General features: G+C 42.2%; 1 protein-coding gene across 1 annotated transcript in view; it reads right to left on the bottom strand.

The window, feature by feature from the left end:
• The window catches only part of SLCO4C1 (solute carrier organic anion transporter family member 4C1), a 47,005-nt gene that overhangs the window by 588 nt on the left and 24,113 nt on the right, over window positions 1-22,304 (bottom strand). Inside the window, exons 5-12 of the mRNA XM_056848816.1 lie at window positions 21,053-21,174; window positions 20,012-20,115; window positions 13,667-13,811; window positions 6,592-6,787; window positions 4,137-4,281; window positions 2,592-2,773; window positions 1,901-1,965; window positions 777-914 (exon numbers count right to left, since the gene is read on the bottom strand). Of these exons, the coding sequence (XP_056704794.1) occupies window positions 777-914; window positions 1,901-1,965; window positions 2,592-2,773; window positions 4,137-4,281; window positions 6,592-6,787; window positions 13,667-13,811; window positions 20,012-20,115; window positions 21,053-21,174 (1,097 nt within the window). The remainder of the gene's footprint in view (window positions 1-776; window positions 915-1,900; window positions 1,966-2,591; window positions 2,774-4,136; window positions 4,282-6,591; window positions 6,788-13,666; window positions 13,812-20,011; window positions 20,116-21,052; window positions 21,175-22,304) is intronic.

Raw genomic sequence — 22,304 nt, 5'->3', positions numbered from 1 at the left:
GGGTCTCACATCTGAGGAAGTTTTCTTAGGATTGCACTGTTTATAACTTAATCAGTTGTGGTCCATTTTAATTAGAGAGGTCCCATTTTAATTCATGGGGCTGAGAGATAAGTCTGCATTTCCAGTGCAATCCTAAGAAGAGTTACATCCTTCTAATTATAATACATCCTTCTAATTATAATACATCCTTCTAATTATAATCATTTTCCACTTTTTTGCAGCATTCTCCACTCTTAACCACTACACCATGCTGGCTCGACAATTAATCAGCGAGAAAAACAGAAATGTAAAAGAGTTTCTGTTCTAAAAGTATGTTAAGTGATGGCCACACCTGAAGAAGAAGTGCAGGTGTCAAAAGCATAAAAGACTACACACCAGGCACATCTCTAAGGGGAGGGCATTCTATAGCCATAGTGCAGTCACCGAAAAAGCCCAGCCTCTGACTTCCACCTGCCTGACTTCAAAAGGTGGCGGCATGAGGAACAGGGGCTTGAGCTCCTTAGTTGGTGGCCAGGTTAATCTATGACAGCTGCTTGTTGCATATGTCAGGTGTTGCCCCTTCAAAGCAAAGAACAGCAAAAGCGTATTTTCATCCTCTGAATTTCTGTTCGACCTGCTTAAAAAACCAGACAAGCAGGAGCCAAAGTAATATATTAGTAGCCACATCTTTTCCACATTTCCATCTATTTTTCCTTTGAAAAGCTTTTTCATAAAATTATTCGGATCAGACCTATTTAGAGCATTTCCATTATGTGATATTAATGAGAGCCACTTACTTATACCCATTAACGTATAGGCCATTAGATGGTTGTTGTAAACCCAACAGGCTCCTTTTTGTCCACATTTATCCTCAGACCACAAAGTACAGCTATTGTCTATCGCAACACCGAACAGGATTGGTCCAGGTATAGTGCCTGCAACAGAATGAGCAGTGCACAAATGAGTTAGCAATGCAAGCTCAGAAAGTTGACATTCTGTTGTCAAATGCAATAAGAGACCATTGTAAGGTATCGGACAAATGCATAATGTATTCTAAACAAGATGGGACTCCATGAAGGAATCTTTAGACAAGTCACGAAGCAATGCATAACCACAGACTTCCTCAAAATACTACATGGAATAATTAGCACTCACATACAAAACAAAACAACAAATAGCTAAAAATGTCATTTTTGAAGGTTAGGACTCTAATCCATTACACCTCTACCCGTGCCTTTCAACTGCCCTTTCCTCAAATTACTCTTTCCTTTTGCTGTCACTGCCTTTTATGGCAGGGACTGCCTCCCAGATCACTTGCATGATGCCCCTTCTCTCCCCTCCTTTAAATTCCACTTTCAAACCCACTTTAAGCCTAAGCGTCTATAACTGGAATGGACACATAGTATTTCCCGTCACAGAATTACTTATTTTTGGAATTGCTATCTTTAATCAAATACCTCCTTGAAATGTAATAGTAATAATTATCTGTGACCAAAGGCAGAAATAAGTCAAAGAGCTCTTAAGTGTCTTGCTCTTCTGGTCAGGTACTCGTATCTTTGATGGTAATTTAGTTAGGTACCTTTCTCTCCTGGTCACAGAGAATTATTAGCATTACATTTCATCTTGGTCTAGTTTTGAGATTATTTATGTGCTGTTTTAATGTCTGGTGCCTTTTTGTATGATTAATATTATTTAACCACTGAGGAAGGCCAACAGGCCAAAATGCGTCTGGTCAGGGTCAATAATGGTCCTTTTTATTTATGTTCACTTGTGAACATAATTTAGCAAAATTCTTCAGACTTCAAATGTACAGTGAAAATTAATAATGACAAAGATTAATCAAGATCCAAAAGATTTCCCATGTAGAATTCCACCTATGAAAGGGCACACCTTTACCCTTCACAAAATAAAAGAGACATACCTACAATTCGTAGAAACAACAAGTGAACACCCATAGCAAATGATCGATGCATATCTGGTACACACCTGTAAACCAAAATTGAGCTTTAAGAAAATGTGGCCAAAGCAACTTTCCAATCTAGCATTTTCTCAGTACATGTAATTTTTGAACTCATGCTTCTAACCTCTATAGATGTATGAATCTTTATTTTTAATGTAATATTGTAAATTCAGTAGTTCATTAATATAGGAAACTGCTGAGTGAGACCATCAAAGTCAGTATTGTCTATTCAGACAGGCAAAGGCTCTCCGGGGATTTCAAACAGAGATGTTGGGGATTGAAGCTGGAAACTACATACAAAGAAGATGTTCTACCATTGAGCCAATTTCTTCAGAAATACTTGAGACACTAACAGTGTAATCTGAAACAGTGTTCCACCTTTCTAAGCCCACTGACCTCATTGATTTAAAATACTGTATCCCATTATAATAATGTTTTCAAACAATTACAATTTAAATTAATGTAAAATGTTTGCCACCCCAAACAATCTCCCCCTCAGCCCACTAAAACTTGATCCTCTCTGAAATGCATTCAGAAAACTGAAAATGGAGAAGAACTAGTCTTAAAAGGAATAAAGAATAAAAAAACTGTAAACGAAATTTAGTACATTTTATAGGGCTCTAAGAGTAGGACAGAAGAAACATAAAACTACCTGAGAATGGCCACAGTCGTTGGTGTAACTGCCATAAAAGTAAAAACAACAGTAAGAAAGAAGAAGAAAAGAAATGCAGGCAGGACTGTGCACTTGGATGGGCACTTCCCAGTAATGGCCCCATTGGTAAAATTGTTAACTGTGGTTTTAGGATTCACAATGCAGGAACAATTGGTGTATACCTATAAAGACAGAAACAGGATCATACAAGTAACTACCTATATTGAAAGTAAAATATATATCCCTTGTTAGATGCTGGATGACATTCAAACCATTACAGCAATGAAAAAGTATTCGTAGGACTCTTCTTTTACCAATTCACAAGTCCTCTTTGGGTACATAGGTTCTCTTATAGATTTAAATGTAACTACCAGCACATTCAGCTAACCCCAGAAACACATCAGCAGCCAATTCAATAATTATAAGCTTCGGATAATATGTACTCCTTGGGCTGTGTGTGTGTTAAGTGCCGTCAAGTCGCTTCCGACTCATGGCGACCCTATGAATGAAAGTCCTCCAAAATGTCCTATCTTTGACAGCCTTGGGCTACTGCCATCAATATACAAACTGTAGCATGTTGCACTAATTACAGTTCATGAGTTGTCTTCAAGGACAATTCCATGTAGTGTCTGTTACAGTAGTTGAACCTCAAGGTTACTGCAGCATGTATAAGTGAGGCCAGATCAGCCAAATCTAAGAGGGAGGCTCATTAATAGGCCAGGAATAGATGAAAAACTCATAAATTGGCTACTGTGGAAGCAAAAGAGCTGGGTCCACTAATACTTCCAAACTCTTAACTGAACATGCCAGAGGTATATTCATCTAAAAATGAAAGGGCAGGATTAACTATCAGCTTGAAAGTTGCCAAGGACAGAGGCAATAGCATCTAGAGCAGGGTATCAAACATACAGCCCACGGGCCGGATCCAGCCCCCTGAGAGCTCTTATCCAGCCCACGAGGCAGCCGAGGCAGCCACTGTCCCCACTCTCGATCATGGCCCGGCCCGACCAAGTGACATTAGTGTCATATCCGGCCCTCGTAACAATTCGACAGCCCTGATCTAGAGGCTTATTCAATCAAATATACTGCTGGTTACCTTCATCATAGTAACTAACCCCAAAGCAGCAGATAATTTCATTTAAAGTTCTCACATTTACATTATATATACATTTATATATATAGAACATTTTAAAAATAGGAGACAGCATTGAACCCTGTGGAACTCCCCTCACTCGATTCCAAACTACTATAACTATGTTAATTGCAAGCTGAATAACAACATGCAGTATACAACCTCTGTCTCTTACGGTCACAGTCAAATCATCATTGAAAGATTCATGAATGTGTCTCATGTGGCTTTTTTAGACCTCATGTCATCAGCACCAGGAGAGGAGGAAGGTGGCCAGGGTAGGACACAGGAGTAGAAATCAGGTAGAAATCAGAGTTAATCTGTAGTTATAGTTATTGTCAGAACAGAACATTTATCAACACTTTTAAACCCCAGAGACCCATGGGAAATTTTACATTCTTAGTGCATGAAACTACCTTTGCATCATGAACAGAGCTGCATCCTGCATAACATGGAGAAAAATACTGGACTTGATCTGCGCCGCAAACTGGTAAATAAACTGAACGCAAGCAGTGGCAGTTCTCATTACATGGCGCAGTTAAGTTGTTTAATATGCCTGTCCTGAAACAGAAAAACAAGGATTAATTACCGGTACATGGGGTTTTTATATTCCATTAGAACCTATTCCGAATCATTAATGACTATAAATTACTATTAAATATTTATATATGACATAGAATAGAGATGCCAGAATTCAAATACCTTGTTTACAAAGACATATATTTGTAAAGAGAAGGCAAGAAAGTAAATGTAAAACAGTACAATCCTAAGCAGAGTTACACCCTTCTAAAGCCATAAATATAGGCTTAGACGGGTGAAAATCTGTTCAGGTTTACACTGTCAATTTGGTCCTTCAGTGTTAATATCAAAGTGTCAAAAATTCAGCCCCAATTTTAATTCGAATTGTTCAGATGCTACCAAGCTATTTGTGCTATCTCATATGAAAACTACTGGTCCTTCTTGCTTATTAATTTTGACAGTCTCTCCATAGTTTCAGAGGTCTTTCTCACCTCAGCAGTCAGATCTCGGAAGCTAAGTAGGGTCAGCTCTGATTAGTACTTGGATGGAAGACCACCAAGGGAGTCCAGGGTTGCTACGCAGAGGCAGGCAATAGCAAACCATCTCCAAACACCTCTTCCCTTGAAAACCCTATGGGGTCACCATAAGTCAGCTGCAACGGCACTTTCAACCACCACTTTAGCAGAAGGTTCTGACAAGAACTGGGACATCTTTACAGTGCTGGGAGACACATTATGAAGCACCTTTGTTGAAGCTGAGCAGGACTGAGACTGGTCAGTGCCTGTAAGTTGCCTTGAGCTCCATGATGGAAGAAAGTTGGAATATGCATGTGAGTAATAACAACAATACTGCTAATAAAATAATCCTATGCATAATTGCAGGAAACATGGAGAGTACATAAATTATGGTCACAGTGATGCCAAGGATAGCATATTCTATTTTACAACGGCATGAACATTTCTTGCTGCATTTTTTGCAAATTAAAGAGTACAGGTAAAGGTGGTCCGTTCTGTTGACCCAGTTATTTCTGTAGCTATAAAAGGAAGCAAGCATTTGAGTCACACAGGCCTCCGTCAGGCTGAAGTTTTAGTTGGATGGACAGAGCACAGTTAGTTCCAAAATCACTTCTGATTTTATCATTGGAATTCTGTTGTGGAAAAGAGGTCAAGAGAAGCAAAACGTTGTTTTTAAATGGCATGCATCTCATCTAAAAGGAATGGAGAGACAGGTGCTTTTAAATAACTACTGTCAAAGTAGCAAATATACTGCTTGTACTGCTTTCTAGGCAGTGTAAGAAAAAACTTCCTATGTCTTTTATCTCAGAGTCATCTTCAAAAGTAATTAAATAATGATCATTGTAGATGGGTTTTACGTGAGATTCTGTTGTTTTGGAGTGACAAATCATCATCCAAGAAGATTCAGCTTTCCAGACTCAATTTACAGAACTTCTCATTATCCCAAACAAAACAGTTCCACTGCTGGAAGATAGAGGCTTGGACATTGCCATTCATATCTTGGTGGCTTCTAGGTTAAATCACTGTAATTCATCTACATTGGAGATGGTCCACGTATTTCAACAAATTCATAATGCTGCCACCTGGTTGTAGACAGGAGTAAACTGCCATGATCTTATTATGCCAGTTAAAACAACTTCACTAGCTTCCAACTTGTTTTTGACTTTTAAAGCCCTAGAAATTTCAAATCCTGGATATCTCAGGGGACACCTTATGATCCCCTCCCCAACATTTAGGATTGGCCAGTGAAATGTTGTCCAGGTACTATCATTTCGGATGCTAGAATGGAATAGATAGGGTTGCCAACATCCAGGTGGTGGCTGGTGATCTCCTGGGATTACAACTACTATCCTGGCAACAGAGATCAGTTCATCTGGAGAAAAGGGCTGCTTTAGAAGGTGGACTTATGGCATTATACCCCACTGAAGTCCTTCACCTTTCCAAATCCTGCCCTCTTCAGCCTCCACCACCAAAATCTCCAGGTATTTCCCAACCTCGAGTTGGCAACCCTAGCAATATATCAGAAGCATGCCCTTGCTTCTATGGAACACCTTGCTTCTGAAGCTGTGCTTCTGTCAGTGACATCCTAAACAAAGTTACGCCCTTCTAAGTCAATTGACTTCAATGAACTGAGAAGGGTGTGACACTGCTTAGGATTTCATTGAATGTCTCATGGCTCATTCCAGAAACAGATACAAACTTTGATTTGGCTTTATTGTACTTTATACATTCGTGTATGTTTTTAGTTTTTATGATGTATTTGTTTTAGCATTTTTACACTTTGAGAAAACGGTACATTTTGGACATTTCTTAAAGCAGCTAACACTTGTCTACTTACCCATTATAGGTTTCAGATACACCTGCAAAAGGTTCATTTCCACATTTGGCAAACAAAAACACTGAATTTAATGCCAGCGCTATTGAACACGTCATGGCAATGAATTTGATTACATTTTTACAATCCATTTTCAGCTTGGAAACCAATGTACCACTTATGATTTGGCCAAGAGCTGCTCCTGGGATGAGGACAACTCCTGGAGGGAAACAAGGCAAACACTGTTGTTTTTTAAAAACAGTTGAAGAAAAACTGAACAGTGATGCATTTAAATTGTAAATTTCAAAAACTGCATCTCACTTACGAGCGTTGCCCAAAGCATCCTGAAAATTAAATCACCACCAAATAACAAACTGTAACAAAAGAGTGATCCGTTTGTTATGGCATAAGATTTTACAAGCCAGGTAAACAAAGCCTGGTGCCAACTGTGCCCCCAAACTGAATGAAATGACACTATCACAAATCCAGCAATAGCAAACATACACTCAAGGGTTCCTTTATCTTCTAATGTGATATATGTCATTTGAGCCAGCAATGCTCTTCTGCCGTTCAGGGTATGCAAACAGGTAAGTGGACACAAATCAGACCTTACCACAGAAAATACTCAGAAACCAGTGGGGAAATTATCTTAAATCTTCAGGACATTCAAGTAACAAAAGTTACTCCAGCTACTTAGCCAGTCTTAACATAAAAATCTGATTTTATCAGTCTCAAAAGAACCTGGGAGTGGCTAATGGTACAGAATAAAAGTGCACATTAGTGATTTAGTCCACTAATCAATAACCTTAGCCAGTTTATTACTAATCACTCAGATGATATAATTTAATCTTTGAATTTTCACATGAGCTCAGTGTAGCCTTTTGTGTTCATTTTGTGACAACCTGTGCGTGTTCAGTGCCATCCAAACGCTTTCGACTTATGGCGACCCTATGAATTATTGACCTCCAAATGTTCTATTGTTAAGAGCCTTGCTCAAGTCTTGCAAACTGAGGGCCATGGCTTCCTTGATTGAGCCAATCCATCTCATGTTGAGTCTTCCTCTTTTCCTGCTCCCTTCAATTTTTCCTAGCATTATTGTCTTTTCCAGTGACTCTTGTCTTCTCATAATGTGACCAGAGTACGATAGGCTCAGTTCAGTCATTTTAGCTTCTAGGGAGAGTTCAGTCTTGATTTGATCTAGAACTCACTCATTTGTTAGTTTCTGGCACAATGAATTAGTAAGTATATAAAATAGCACAAAATTCTCTCGTTTTTTGTTGCAACAGACAAACATGGCTATCAAGACCACGGTCACACGCCTGGATAACCTACAAGAACCAAACATGGCTATCCCTCTGGAATTCATCTCTAAATAATGGGTGGCATCAAACTTTGAAGCCTTTCTCCAGCCTAAGGACCCTTCCTCCAACTTAAGTGACTCTTCCTCCAATAAAAGAGCCACTTAAGTTGAAAGAAGACTCCTTAGACTGAAGGAAGGCTCCCTGAAAGGTTGGATCACTCCATTTATTAAACTCATTTTTTTACAGTTAACGTAGTTCTCTCAAATAATTGGTTTATATTTACAAAATATTGTCGAAGGCTTTCACGGTCAGAGTTCATTGGTTCTTGTAGGTTATCCGGGCTGTATGACCGTGGTCTTGGTATTTTCTTTCCTGACGTTTCGCCAGCAGCTGTGGCAGGCATCTTCAGAGGAGTAACACTGAAGGACAATGTCTCTCAGTATCAAGTGTGTAGGAAGAGTAATATATAGTCAGAAAGGGGTTGGGTTGAGCTGAATCATTGTCCTGCAAAAAGTATCAAAGGTAATGTGCTAATCATTGTCCTGTAAGTATCAAGATAATGTGCTAATGAGGGTGTGGTATGTTAATATGGAAACATTGTATCCTGAGGTGATCTGTTAATGTGTGAAATCCAAAGCTAATCTGCATGGCTATTGTGGACTGTAGTCTTTGTTAGTCTGGAGGTTTTCAGGACAGCCTTATATTTATATTTACAGTTTATATTTAAAGTTTGCTGAAGACAAGGCACCCATGTTTTGTGCAAGTCAACTACTTACTGCCCATCACAGGACTAGTTCACACAAATGCATTGTCCCCCACAATTGTGGGCAATATCTAATTCACATATACATAAAAAGCCAGAGGCCATTTCACAACTGCATTTTTTGGCTCTTGCTGGCATGATGTCTCACTCACCTCATCACTACATCTCTATTTCATGTGTCACAAGTGAGATAGCAGTGAAACCTAAGGAACCCCCAAAGCCCTTAACAACTTGTGTAACATTATTATTGTTGTTGTTGTTACTATTATTATTTGCTGTCAAGTCACATTGACCTATGGTGACTCCGGTGGGGTTTTCAAGGCAAGAGACATTCAGAGGTGGTTTGCCATTGCCTGCCTCTGCATCATGACCCTGGTATTCCTTGGAGGTCTCCCATCCCACCCAAATACTTGCCACGATCAACCCTGCTTAGCTTCTGAGATCTGACGAGATCAGGCTAGCCTGGGCTAACCAGGTCAGGGTGTGTAAAATTATACTCAGGAAGAATTTAACTGAATCACTAAGATTTAGAGGTTACAGCTGAGAATCAGGGAAGTTCCAGTTGTAAAGATGTGGGGGTATATTAGAAAAACAGAACATGAGAATAGGGGAATGAATGGTAGCAAAAGAAAAGTATTCTGGTTGAAAGCCAGAGAAAATCTCTGCGGAAAGGGGGGGAAAGAATATTAATAAAACTGCTTAAAAAGCTGCTATGCATATATTATGCTGGAGCTATGGTTGCCAGACAGCAGCTGGCAACTGGTTGGAGTTGGGGGGGGGGGCATGAGAGGTGCCATCAGGTGACAGCCTTATGTCAGTTCTGGGAAAGACCTGGAAATGATGTCACATCACTCTAGGAATTTTTGTTGGGACCCATATTGTGAAATGGTCTTAATGAATCTGTCAGGAAGGCCCATGCTTTGTTACAATACCAGAAAATATGTGACAGAACAATTTAGAAGGGTTTGTGGGTAGTAGTAATCTATTTGCTGAATATGTTCGATTAGTTTTAAATTAGTTTTACATTAATATTATTGATGTTTTTAGAATATGAATTTTTAAAATTATTATTAGCTGCCTCGGGTCAGAGAAAAACATTCTATGTTTTTAAATAAGCTTTCAGAAGGGAGCAAGCAGTCCACTCAAAATGGCATCCACTAAAAACAGTTCCTGGCCAAGGATCTAAGTGTGATCAGAGCAGTGGCTACTAAGGTGCTGCTTTAGCAACAAGTCCATTCACTATAAACTGCCCAGCATGGATTGAAGGCTGTGTGATTAACTTATGACCACAGCAAAGGAAGATCTTTCCTTGTCATGCATTTACACTCTGATCAGAAAAGAGTCACATAACCTCTTACTGGCAATGTAGGGCCAGGTCACGTTTTCTTATCAGGGTCAGATCATATTTTAAACATCAACTGGAGGTTCTTCTTACCAAGCTCATCACAGATACACTGTGAAATCCCTATATTTATTTATTTAGAAAACGTTAATGCAGCTTCTGAAGGATCCTGTCCAATGTGGCTTATAAAGCATGTGATTAAAAATGAAACATTAAAAGATATTAATTAACATCCAGCAATAAAAACCCACCCTAGCGTTAAAAACACAGAGCATAAAAAGAGACCCCTCTGAGTTTAAGATAACAGTTTCCAGACTAAAATTGTGTTAAAGTTTAATCCCTTCATCAAAACTGTGGGTGAACATAAATGTTTTGGCCTGGCCCCCAAAAGAAAACAATGTAGGTGTCAGGCAAGCCTCTGGGGGAAGGGCATTCCATAAACGAGGTGTCACTATTGAAAAAGCTCGGTCTCTGGTTGCCACCCAGCTCACCTCTGGCTCCATAATGACTTTGCATAGATTGGAAAACAAGCCCGGTTTGTGTTCAAGCAAACCTTGATATTTTTGTGGGGCCCATGGGATATATTTAGAAAATGATGGCTGGTAGTGCTGAGATGTAAGGAAGTGAGCTCACATCAAACTAAACGTGTCAAGAGAGGAGAATCAGAGTCAAAGCAAGCGCTAGGGCAGGTCCACAAGAGAGAGAAACCCAGAGGTAAAGTCAGTAGCAGGCCAGACTCTGAGCCAGGAAGTTTGACCAAAGACAATGCAGACTGGAAGAAGAATACTGGGAAGCAGCAGACAGACAACACAAAAAATGTCCAACTGGGAGAAGGGTAGGGAGGATAAAGAGGGCACAGGTAAGCTGGTAGGCAGAGATACCCGAACAACTAGGGAGCCACGCATTCAGGGGCCAGAATCAGGGACAGACTGTGAAGATAAAATGATCCTGGAGTAAGGTTGCTAGCTCTGGATTGGTAAATACCTGGAGATATTGGGAGTGGAGCCTGAGGAGGGTGAGGTTTGGGGAGGGCCAGGACTTCAATGGGGTATAATGCCATAGAGTTCACCTTCCAAAGTGGCCATTTTCTCCAGGGGAACTGATCTCTGTCGCCTGGAGATCAGATGTAATAGCAGGATATCTCCAGCCACAACCTGCAGGTTGGCAACACTATTCTGGAGCAAGCCAAGCTGTGTGGCCCTTGCGGCACTACCAGCCAAGGCTGCAGGGCTACTCAGCTCAAAAACCGCCAACAATGATCACTGGCCCACCCATTGCTTCCTCCCACACCGGAGGCAAATGGTGAATCAACATCTATCCTCATTACTTAGGCTTGCCAACTCCAGGTTGGGAAATACCGGGAGAATTTGGTGGTAAAGCCTGAGGAGGGCGGGATTTAGGGAGGGGAAGGACTTCAGTGGGGTATAATGCCATAGGGCTGTGTTGGCGAACCTATGGCACGGGTGCCACTTCCGGCACGCGTAGCCCTCTCTGCTGGCACACGTGGTTCCTCCAAGCCGCTGGCCTTTCCGGCTCTGCCCTGCCCCGGATGGGGGAGGCTGTAGCCCAGGGGTGGGGAATCTCCGACATCATTGGCGGTGGCCCCCGGACTCTCCCACAGAAGCCTCCGCCATTGCAGCCGCTGGCGGGCCGGGCTGGGTGGGGGCAGCTGTCAGGGGGGCAGGATTTTTTTTCTTTTTTCTTTTCCCCTTCTTGTCCCCCTTCCCTTCTTCCGCCTTCGCAGCTGGTGCCTGATTGGGGAAGGCTTCTGGGCCCTTGTCCATTCCCCCCTCTCCCCCCTTCTCCCCTTGCATGCCTTCCTGTGCGCCGCCCAGCTGGCTGGTGGGCCTGAGCCACACCACCGCATTGTTGGCCTTCCTTGGGCTGCTCTGCCTCTCCTGCCCCTTCACCCTTCCTCTCCCAGCTCCTTCTCCCTCACCCAGGACCTGCCCCAGCCCTCCATGGGTGTGTAGGTGCGGGGTAGGACACCGAGCCTTCGCGGGAAGGGTCTCCCGGCGCCCCGTGCGCTGCGGACTGTTCTGCGTGCATGCCCCCCACTTCTCTGCTGAGGGAGGAGGTGGGGGCCGTGTGTGTGTGTGTGTGTGTGTGTGTGTGTGTGTGAGAGAGAGAGAGAGAGAGAGAGAGAGAGAGAGAGAGAGAGAGAGAGAGAGAGAGAGAGAGAAAGCAAGCAGGAAGGCTTTTCTGTCTCTGGCCACTCAAGCATGGGAGGTTTTGCCTTGGATTTGCCGCTCTGTAGATGCACATTTCCCCCACCAAATTCTCAAAACTCATCAGTAAGTCCCCATGCAGAGTTTTGAGAATCCAGATGGGGGAAATGTGCATCTGGAGAGTGGCAAATCCAAGGCAAAACCTCCCATGCATAAATGGCCTCTTTCTTTCTCTGTCTCCCTCCGTCCTTTTCTTTCCCTACTTTTCTTTCTCTCCCTCGCTCCATTTCTTTCTCCCTTTCTCTCGATTTCTCTCTTTCTTTCTCTCTTTCTTTCTTTCTCTCTTTCTTTCTTTCTTTCTTTCTTTCTTTCTTTCTTCCTTTCTCTCTCTCCCTCCCTCCCTCCCCTTTCCCCCTCCCTTCCCTTTCTCCCTCCCTTTCCTTCCTTCCTTCCTTCCTTCCTTCCTTCCTTCCTTCCTTCTTTCCCTCCAGGGGCTTCTTCGGCGCCCTCTGGGTCTGTGCGGGCGGAGGGGCGTGCAGTCCTATTCCACCTTTGAAGTGCCCACAAGCTATCCTCCAAACACCTTTCCATTTGTCTTGATATGTAGAGAGAAAACACTAAGGAACTAGTTTCCAATCTCCAGGTACTAGCTGGAGATCTCCTATTACAAGTGATCTCCAACCAATAGAGATCAGTTCCCCTGGAAAAAATTGCCACTTTGGCAATTGGACTCTATGGCACTGAAGTCCTTCCCCAAACCCCACCCTCCTCAGGCGCCACCCCAAAAACCTCCCACTCATGGCAAAGAGGAACTTGGCAACCCTAGCCTCTCCCTCTGGGCCCCCTCTGGGGGTGGTATTCAGGTTAAATTGCCGCATTGGCACTCAGCGATAAATAAGTGGGTTTGGGGTTGCAGTTTGGGCACTCGGTCTCTAAAAGGTTCGCCATCACTGCCATAGGGTCTACCCTCTAAAGGAGCCATTTTCTCCAGGTGAACTGCTCTCTGTCTCCTGGAGATCAGTTGTAATAGTGGGAGATCTCCAGTCACCACCTGGAAGTTGATAACCGTATCACTGCTGTTGAAGGGGCTGGGCTAAGTGGCCTGAGGTGCTGGCAAGGTTACCAAGGGTTGACTCTGATTGCTTCTGGCTTCCAGTGGCAGCGGCACACCGGAGCATTTCCTTGCGTGATAAGTGGCCAGTCTGGCCAGAATGTAACTGTTACACAGACTCGACCAGGAAGTGTTTAAAGTCCCACCAGGTCAGCAGAAGCCCCATAGTTCCTCCACTGTTTATCCAAGTTTAGTGGCTCATCTCATGGGCCACAAGCATGCTGATCAGGAGTGGTGATTCAACACACAGCTGATCCTTATGCATACTCTATGAGCCTAAGCACGTTTATTCAAGAGTAAATTCCACTAAACTCAATTAGACGTATTCCCTAGGGTTGCAACCTTCTTGATCCCGTTATTTAATACATACATTCAACAAGAGCATTTTCAGTTACAAATAGATAAATACATTACCTCCTAAAGTAGCTGAATAACTAGATGAAAAACCAAACTGATTTTCAATAAATTTGGGTAAGAATGTTGCAAAGCCAGTGGCAACTAAAGCTTCTACCGAAGCAGCTATTACAAGACACATCAACACAGGGTTCTTCAGAAGACTCTGGGGGAGGGTAAAAAAAAGTGGTGAGTTCTCCATACGGTTCTTCGCTGTGCATTTGCATGAGTGATTTCATTAGGTCAGTGTACTAGCCTGGTTTTCTGAATGACTCTTCACCATAGGGTATTTTTTTAATTTAAAGCTGTTATTTCCCTCTAGAAACCTGCTATACCCCAGAAGCCCAAGATTAAATTAAAGGGTCATGAGAAGACACAATGCTACTCCATAAAAATTGCATCAAATACTTCTGCCCTTGTCAAAATATCGGATCTGCCCAGATATGTTTAATTCTTATTAAATTGCGCAAAACTAGATTTTTTCATTTAAATTCCTTGCACAAAATGCAAAAGCTGCATTCAGAGGTCATGATGAACGTGTTAGTTTAAAACTATGGTCTGTGTAACAAGCTCTGCTGAGTCTACCAGACATCTTTAATAAATCCTGGTTTGTGTGTAAACCTTGGTTAGTCCGCTTTTATCTCTCTCACATCTCCCAGCAGAAAGAATACTACTTGGCCAGGTAGGTACAAGAAGCAGCGTACTCAACAAACTGTGGTTTCCCCAATTCAGATAAAACAACAAACCATCATTTGCACAAACCAGCTACAACCCCAATTTGACTTCCTGATTTGGTGCCAATCAACAAATCCCAACTTATTGAAATACCTGTATTCAGATATTGCATCTAGCCAGGGTTTGATAAAATCATAGTTTGTCATGCTATCTGAATGCAGTTAAAATACACAATGCTTTGATATGCTGTCACAAAACAAGAAAAAAATCCCCTTGAGATTAGGGGCAAAAGCATTGCCAGTATACTACTTAAGAGTAGAAATTTTGCAGAAATCAAATAAGCACGGCTGGCCCAGAATTATTTCATCCAAATCCATGCATTTATCCTGTCTGCTGCTCCACAGCAACAGGGCAGCAATCAGGTGTAGTCAAGGCTTTCAAATACACAATCATCCCTGTTACTAGTTTTCTATTACAGAGAGCAATAATATGTCATTAATTTAAGGGTTAAACTGAGAGCCTATATGTGTGTGTGTGTGTGTGTGTGTGTGTGTGTGTGTGTGTGTGTGTCCCTGGAAATCAGATGAAATAGCAGATCTCTAGCCACAACCTGGAGGTTGGCAACCATACAGATTGTAGCTCATCCCATGGACTATTTTGACAATCCAGTGTGTGTGTGTGTGTGTGTGTGTTAAGTGCCGTCAAGTCACTTCTGACTCATGGCGACCCTATGAATGAAAGTCCTCCAAAATGTCCTATCTTTGACAGCCTTGCTCAGATCTTGCAAATTGAAGGCTGTGGCTTCCTTTATTGAGTCAATCCATCTCTTGTTGGGTCTTCCTCTTTTCTTGCTGCCCTCAACTTTTCCTAGCATGACTGTCTTTTCCAGTGACTCTTGTCGTCTCATGACGTGACCAAAATACGACAGCCTCAGTTTAGTCATTTTAGCTTCTAGGGTCAGTTCAGGCTTGATTTGATCTATAACCCACTGATTTGTTTTTTTGGCAGTCCACGGAATCTGTAACACTCTCCTCCAACACCACATTTCAAAGGAATCTATTTTCTTCCTATCAGCTTTCTTCATTGTTCAGCTTTCACACCCATACATAGTAATAGGGAATATGATGGCATGAATTAATCTAGTCTTGGTGGCCTGAGTCACATCCTTACACTTCAAAATCTTTTCTAGCTCCTTCATGGCTGCCCTTCCCAGTCTCAATCTCCTTCTAATTTCTTGGCTGCAGTCTCCCTTTTGGTTGATGGTGGAGCCAAGGAATAGAAAGTCTTGAACAATTTCAATTTCCTCATTGTCAACCTTAAAGTTGTGTAATTCTCCTGTAGTCATTACTTTTGTTTTCTTGATGTTCAGCTGCAGTCCTGCTTTGGCACTTTCTCTTTTAACTTTCAGCAGTAGTTGTTTCAAATCTTCACTATTTTCTGCCAATAATGTAGGGTCATCAGCATATCTCAAATTATTAATGTTCCTCCCTCCAATTTTCACTCCACCTTCATCTAAATCTAATCCAGCTTTCCTAATTATATGTTCTGCATATAGATTGAAGAGATAGGGACATAAAATACATCCTTGTCTGACACCTTTGCCAACTGGAAACCATTCCGTTTCTCCATATTCTGTTCTAACTGTGGCCTCTTGTCCAGAGTACAGGTTGCGCATCAAAATGATCAGATGTAGTGGCACACTATATATATATATATATATATATATATATATATATATATATATATATAGGCTCTCAGTATATATATATATATACACACACATACACAGTATATATGTGTGTGTATATACACAGTATATACAGTATATACACAGTATATATGCACACTGTGTGTGTGTATATATGTATATATATATATATGTGTGTGTGTGTGTATATATGTGTATATATATATATATATATGTGTGTGTGTGTGTGTGTGTGTGTATGTATATGTGTAGATATGTATGTATGTATATGCAAACACACTTTACAAGCTTCCCTGTTAATTCCACAGTCTACACCAGGGGGGAAAACCCAGTAGAAGGAACCATGCAAATTGGCCCAGATTGTCAGGGATGCCAGCTCCAGGTCAGGAAATAACAGGAGATTTTGTGGGTGCAGCCTGAGGAGGGCGGAGTTTGGGGATGGACTTCAGTGGGGTATAATGCCATATAGTCCACCTTCCAACGGAGCCATTTTCTCCAGGTGAACTGATCTCTGTCCCTGGAGATCAGATGAAATAGCAGATCTCCAGCCACAACCTGGAGGTTGGCAACCCTACAGATTGTAGCTCATCGCATGGACTATCTTGACAATCCAGTGCGGCATATCCAGGCAGGTGCACCTACCAGTGGCACTAGAGTGACATCTCTAGAATACAGGCATAGTACCTCCTGTTGCTATGTGCAGTGAACATCTTACAGCAGCAGCTACTCTTTCTAAGGCCTTATTTGGTCCTATGTCACATCTCAGAGACAGTATTTGCACCTCCCCCTCTTCCTGTTCTGATGCAGCAGGCAGCCTGAGAAAGAAGTCTAAGACAGCAGCTATTCAAAAACCAAGGTGATGTGGTTTGGGGCTGAGCCAGTGATGACATTTAACCTGCAGTCAAAAGGCCAAACCATGTGGGAAGCCTCTAATCTAGCTCCAGCTTGAAACAGCAGCAGCAAACATGGGTTTGCAGCCTGCCAAGTGGTGGAAATTCACAGCCATTTCACAAGGCCAATTTTCTTTTGGAGAAGAGCTCTCGCAATCCACAGCAATAAGACTAGTGTTGCCAACAGGCTTGGAGAACAAGGCTTATTGTGTGGAAACGAGCATGAACATTTTCATGGCATGGATGTAAATAATTTCACGTGGTAAATAACATCCCATTCAGCCTCTTTTAAAGGGACATGGCTTTTTTTTCCTCCAGGATGTTGGCAAGCCTAAATGAAACTGGTTAGTTATGGAGCAGGCATGACCAGGGCACGTTTTATTTACTTGTAAATCTTTGCCATCACATCTCCAATGGCCAGGAGTTGTCATATTCTTCAATCTCAATTCTGACTCAATTCAAAAATCACAGCCAAACCACGGCTGGACTCTGGGAATATGCTGCAGACGCCCTTGCTCCCTCCTCTTCTTACATGCACTGATTGGGGAGGGACTGTGGCTCATTGGTAGAGCTTCTGCTTGGCATACAGAAAGTCCCAAGTTCAATCCCTGGCATCTCCAGTTAAAGGGACTAGGCAAGCAGGTGATGTGAAAGACCCCTGCCTGAGACCCTGGAGAGCTGCTGCTGGTCTGAGTAGACAATACTGACTTTGATGGACCAAAGTTCTGATTCAGTATAAGGCAGCTTCAAGTGTGATACCTTTCCCTTCCTGATTTGCAGCAAATGTCTCAACCAAGCAAAGCTATGGCTGCCACTATATCACATATGAAGATGAACAGCACAGGGCCTTGGACTTTCTGAGACTGTTCCTTCCAGGGAAGGAGGCAGGGTTGCCAGATTCCTGCCAAGGGCGGGGGATCCCCCACTTTGGGCCCCCTCCCCCCGGAGCTATCCAGCTGGCCAACAGGGGTCTTACCAGGTGCAAAATGGAGCCTAGGCCTTGACATCATTGGTGCGATGATGTTACTTCCAGAAGTGATGTCATCGATGATGAGGGGAGACGCTCTGGTATTTGGGCAAAACTCTCGGGTAAAAACAGCTTCTACCATAGAGTTTTTGCCCAAATACCAAGGGTGTCTCCCTTATCAGCAGCAACGTGACTATGTCTCTTCTGGAATTGATGTCATTGTGTCCATGCTGCTGAGGGCTAGGTCTCATTTTGCACCTGGAAAGCCCCCCTCCCCCACTGGTTGCCAGGGGGTACCTGGCAACCTTAGAAGGAGGGCATTCCTCTTGTCAAGTTTTGGTGGCAGGGACTAACTTTTCTCCTGCACTGGGATGCACCAGAGCCTCCCACAGCTGTCTGCTGACTTCTATGATGCACTAGTACTCTTTCAATGTCGTCCTAAGCAGAGTTACTCCCTTCTAACTCCAATGAAGTTAACTTGCTTAAAAAGGAGTGATTCTGTTTATGATGGCCCTGTGTAACTAATAACAGAATGTAGCAAGCAATTTAGAATGTGAGAAAATAGAACAGTGAGAAAAAGCTGGTCATCACAAAAGAAAGAACCGTGCAGAATAAGTAGTAATCATAATGATTGTCCTTACTTGGTGGGCAGTTACAATTAAGATTTCACCACCACCACCCCTTAGACAGGATGTGACAAAAACAGCCACTGGTCCAGCAACTAACAGGATTTGGATTGCATCAAGAGCACTGCATGGGAGAAAATAAATTTTAGCATGTGTCAAGTGAAATTAATGAACTGAGGTAAGGATGATTTCTCTTTTTAATTTCTTCTTCAAAGAATTCTGGGAAGGAAAATATATGTTCAGACCCCTTATGTCTAGGGACCAACTGCAGTTCCCTCTTGAGGAACCTCTTTTAGGTTACCATGGAGGTCAAATGCTTTCATTGGCCTGATAACTGAGAGAAGAAAATCTTCCTGTGGGGAGGGGGGCTGGCTCTTGGACAGGCATCTAGTCGTCAGAGACTCCCCTTCCTCTCATTCTGGCAGATATTCAAAATTACCTGATTCACTTATGTATCCCTTCTTGAATCTTCTGAGAGAGGGAGAATGACCTATTATATTGGAAAGTATTTTTGCCTGGCCTGGTTGGTCAAGATAAGCTACAGGAGGGACAGCTTGCCTATATATGCTGTAAAGGTAATTCTGAATGTCATTTTCCCATGCCTGCTGCCTGTGTGAATTTCTGGGAGCGGAGAGAGAATGTAACTGAGGAGTCTTGTCTGAAGACCTCTTTTCCCCCCTCTGGTCTTGTCTGCTTCAGCACCCTGGCATGTTCCTGGGCCCACAATCTGTTGCAGACATTCCTTTACCACTTAGGGACCTATGATGAGTACTTTCCTTTCTTGGGAAGAGGGTTAGACTCTCCCCTGAAACTGGTACCTTTTCCCATTTATCTCTACTGAGTTGAGCCATCTATTCGCCCCCAATGGGATGGTTCAGATGTGCTGCTGTTTCAGGCCTTCCCTCTCCTTCCAGCTCAGAGGTAGGCCACTGATCTGCTGCTCTACTATAGTCAGCCACTTGTTCTTGCAGGACCATCCTGCATTTTGCCTCCAATATGGAGATCCTCTCTGGAGGAACCAATGATTCCCTCTTATAACTTTCCTGATGGATGGAGCTCTGACATCATGTTAGCTGAAGTGGCAAGAGATCTGGTGCCACACTGGGGAAAGGAGGTTTTTTGGCCCAGAAGGACAACAGGAGAGAAAAAGATGATGAGATGAAATTCTGAGGTTAAAAGTAGCTAGAGATAAAGAAGCTAGAAAGGAGAAAATGCAAATCCTAGGTGGAGTGAAAATAATAACAAATTCTATGAAATCTGTCTTTTCCTCACCGAGGCAAGAAATGAACTGTAAGAGACTGCTCCTAATGGTGGAGGAAGGAATATGACTTAGTCCCTGCCTCCATGACTTCATGGGAGGAAATTACTTATCCATGAGAGATGTCCTTTTCCTCTGAATGAGAGTGCTGTATTTGCATGTGTACTGCTTACACAAGGTATGAAATTTTTAAAAATTCAAAATAGCTATAAACACTGCTTTGAGTTCACTGATTATATTACCCAGAGAGTCTTTGGAAAGTTTGTTATATTATTCCCGATATCCTTGTGTCCTTTTCCACCACGATGTGCTTCTGAAACCTTTTCCGCTTTTATTCTTTCTGTACCTAGGAAAAAATTTGAAATCAGAAAAGCAAAAATGTTTTGCTTATAACAAAAGGACACGCTTAACAACTCGACTGCAAAGGGAAAAAGAGAAAATAACTTCAGAGCACTTATGCCCATAGCTAAGGTATACCATGCCACAGGGAATGTGTGATTTATTGCCACCATGCACAATAATGTAGCATTTGGTTTCTTCTGCCTATTGCGCTTTGTGCTTCCAATATTTATTTGCCAAATATGTTTGCTAGACACAAGGGCTAATTTATATATGTGTGTGTGTGTATGTGTGCATATACATACATACCTACATACAACAGGCTTCTTTTAATAGCCTGGGGATCATAAAATGGGGACCGGATCCCTTTCATACAAAAGCCTTAGGAGTTCCTATTGTACATCTTGAGCTCTAGCTGTTCCAGATTTATGGATTACATTTATATCCTGCTGTTCTTCCATCATGGAACCCAAGGCAGTTTTTATAGGAACCCCAGAAGGCTCCCCATTCAGGCACTAGCCAGATTCAGACCTGCTTCATTTCAGCAAAACTTCTGCTTTGTGTGCCCATCAACCATACCCTTTGCAGGTAGAGGTTGACGAAACACTAAAAATGCATTGCCAAAAACATTTACAGGCTGATATACACTGCAGAATGGATAGATTCTGCAGAATGATATACACTGCAGAATGCCATAAATTCAAAGCCATGTTAGGTTGCTAGAATGTAGTCTGTTAAATTAATTAACAAATTAGTTATTGGGTTTACGCTATAATTTTCTCTTTTATTATTCTGACCCACGGATGGATACATCCAATGTTTACCCCTTTCCCTATTCCTTTTTTCCCTTTGTATCCCTCAAATAAAATAAAAAAAGTTATTAAAAAAACCCATACCCTTTGCCCAGAATTTTACCACTCCCTTAATTTAGTTATCCTGTTTACCTGGCAAACGCCTTGGGAAATATGAAAACGGTGCTACCAAAAGCCATGTACCGAAACTGCATGCAACAAATGCTACCCACCAGGCTCCAACCCAACGTGGATCATCTGGAGTGATGTCTGTTCTAAAAAAAAAGATATTAATTCAATAAAGAGAGAATTAATACATAAGTGATTGACTCTGTCACTTGAGATCATTTTTAGACACAGTCTTCTGAATAATAAATTATGGCCTTTTATTTTATGTATTGTATAGTTAACTCTCCTCTCCAGACACACACACACACACTGACCCCATTACCTATAACAGTTATAAATCTCTTATTTTATATAGCTATTACAAGATTGAAAAGGAGGTAAAATTTGCCATACTTTAAAGTTCTGAAGGCATTCTGTAATACAGTCACTCAGGCTCTGTTTACTCGCTTAATTTCGCTGACCTAGATAGCCCAGTCAAGCCCAATCTCATCGGTGTTTTATGTATGGTCGCTTTAACCTCCTTTATTCCCTGTTTCAGCCAGGATCAAATTTTTCAGTATGCACGATGTCTCATTCCTTGGAAGCTCAACGCTGTTTCAACGCAAAACAAACCCGGCTTTTCCCATTCCTCTTCTGGCACGAATTAAACCGTTCATCCTGGCTCATTCCGGAATCACAGAGCGTGCACACTCTGTTCTCGGGTTGAGCTTCCCCTCGCCATCATGCCCCACCCATTTCCAACCCCTTCTTCAAAGCAGCATGAAGGGGAAAACAGAAGATTATCTTCTCTCACAGCCAATCACAAAGCAGTGTGTAAAGGAGGCGATTCAAGTGCTTCCTGCTACCTCAGAGCTCTTTCTGAGCAAAAGAAAGGCTTTTTAAAAACGAGGCTTTGATTTCTCCCCCCCCCCTTCTTTCAGGTTGCTCCGTTTTTTGTTTTTTATTCTTAAAATGCTTTTTTATGCGACAGTTGGGTTTGGGGGGAAGGCAATCTTCTCTCACTGGGAGCAATGTGAGTTAAGCCAATTACAAAACAGCATTTAAAGGGGTGGGACTTAATTTGAGCTTGGGAGACTGTTTTTCTGTATTCATGGTTCGATTAGCACACAGTTTTGTCCCTGATCATTCAAGCCAATGCATACAGTTTTCCCCAACCTGGGTTGGGGAAATGAATGTGCAATGAATCCAGGTCCAAGCAGGGAGATCCAGCCCATGCATAAAAGACCATAATCTCTCGGAAGCTAAGCAGGGTCAGCTTAGCTTCCAAGAGTTTGTA

The sequence above is a fragment of the Euleptes europaea genome, chromosome 4 (assembly GCF_029931775.1).
Source record: "Euleptes europaea isolate rEulEur1 chromosome 4, rEulEur1.hap1, whole genome shotgun sequence".
Taxonomy (NCBI): Eukaryota; Metazoa; Chordata; class Lepidosauria; order Squamata; family Sphaerodactylidae; genus Euleptes; species Euleptes europaea.
Note: the sequence above shows the minus strand (reverse complement) of the source record. Positions and strands in the feature narration are given on the sequence as shown.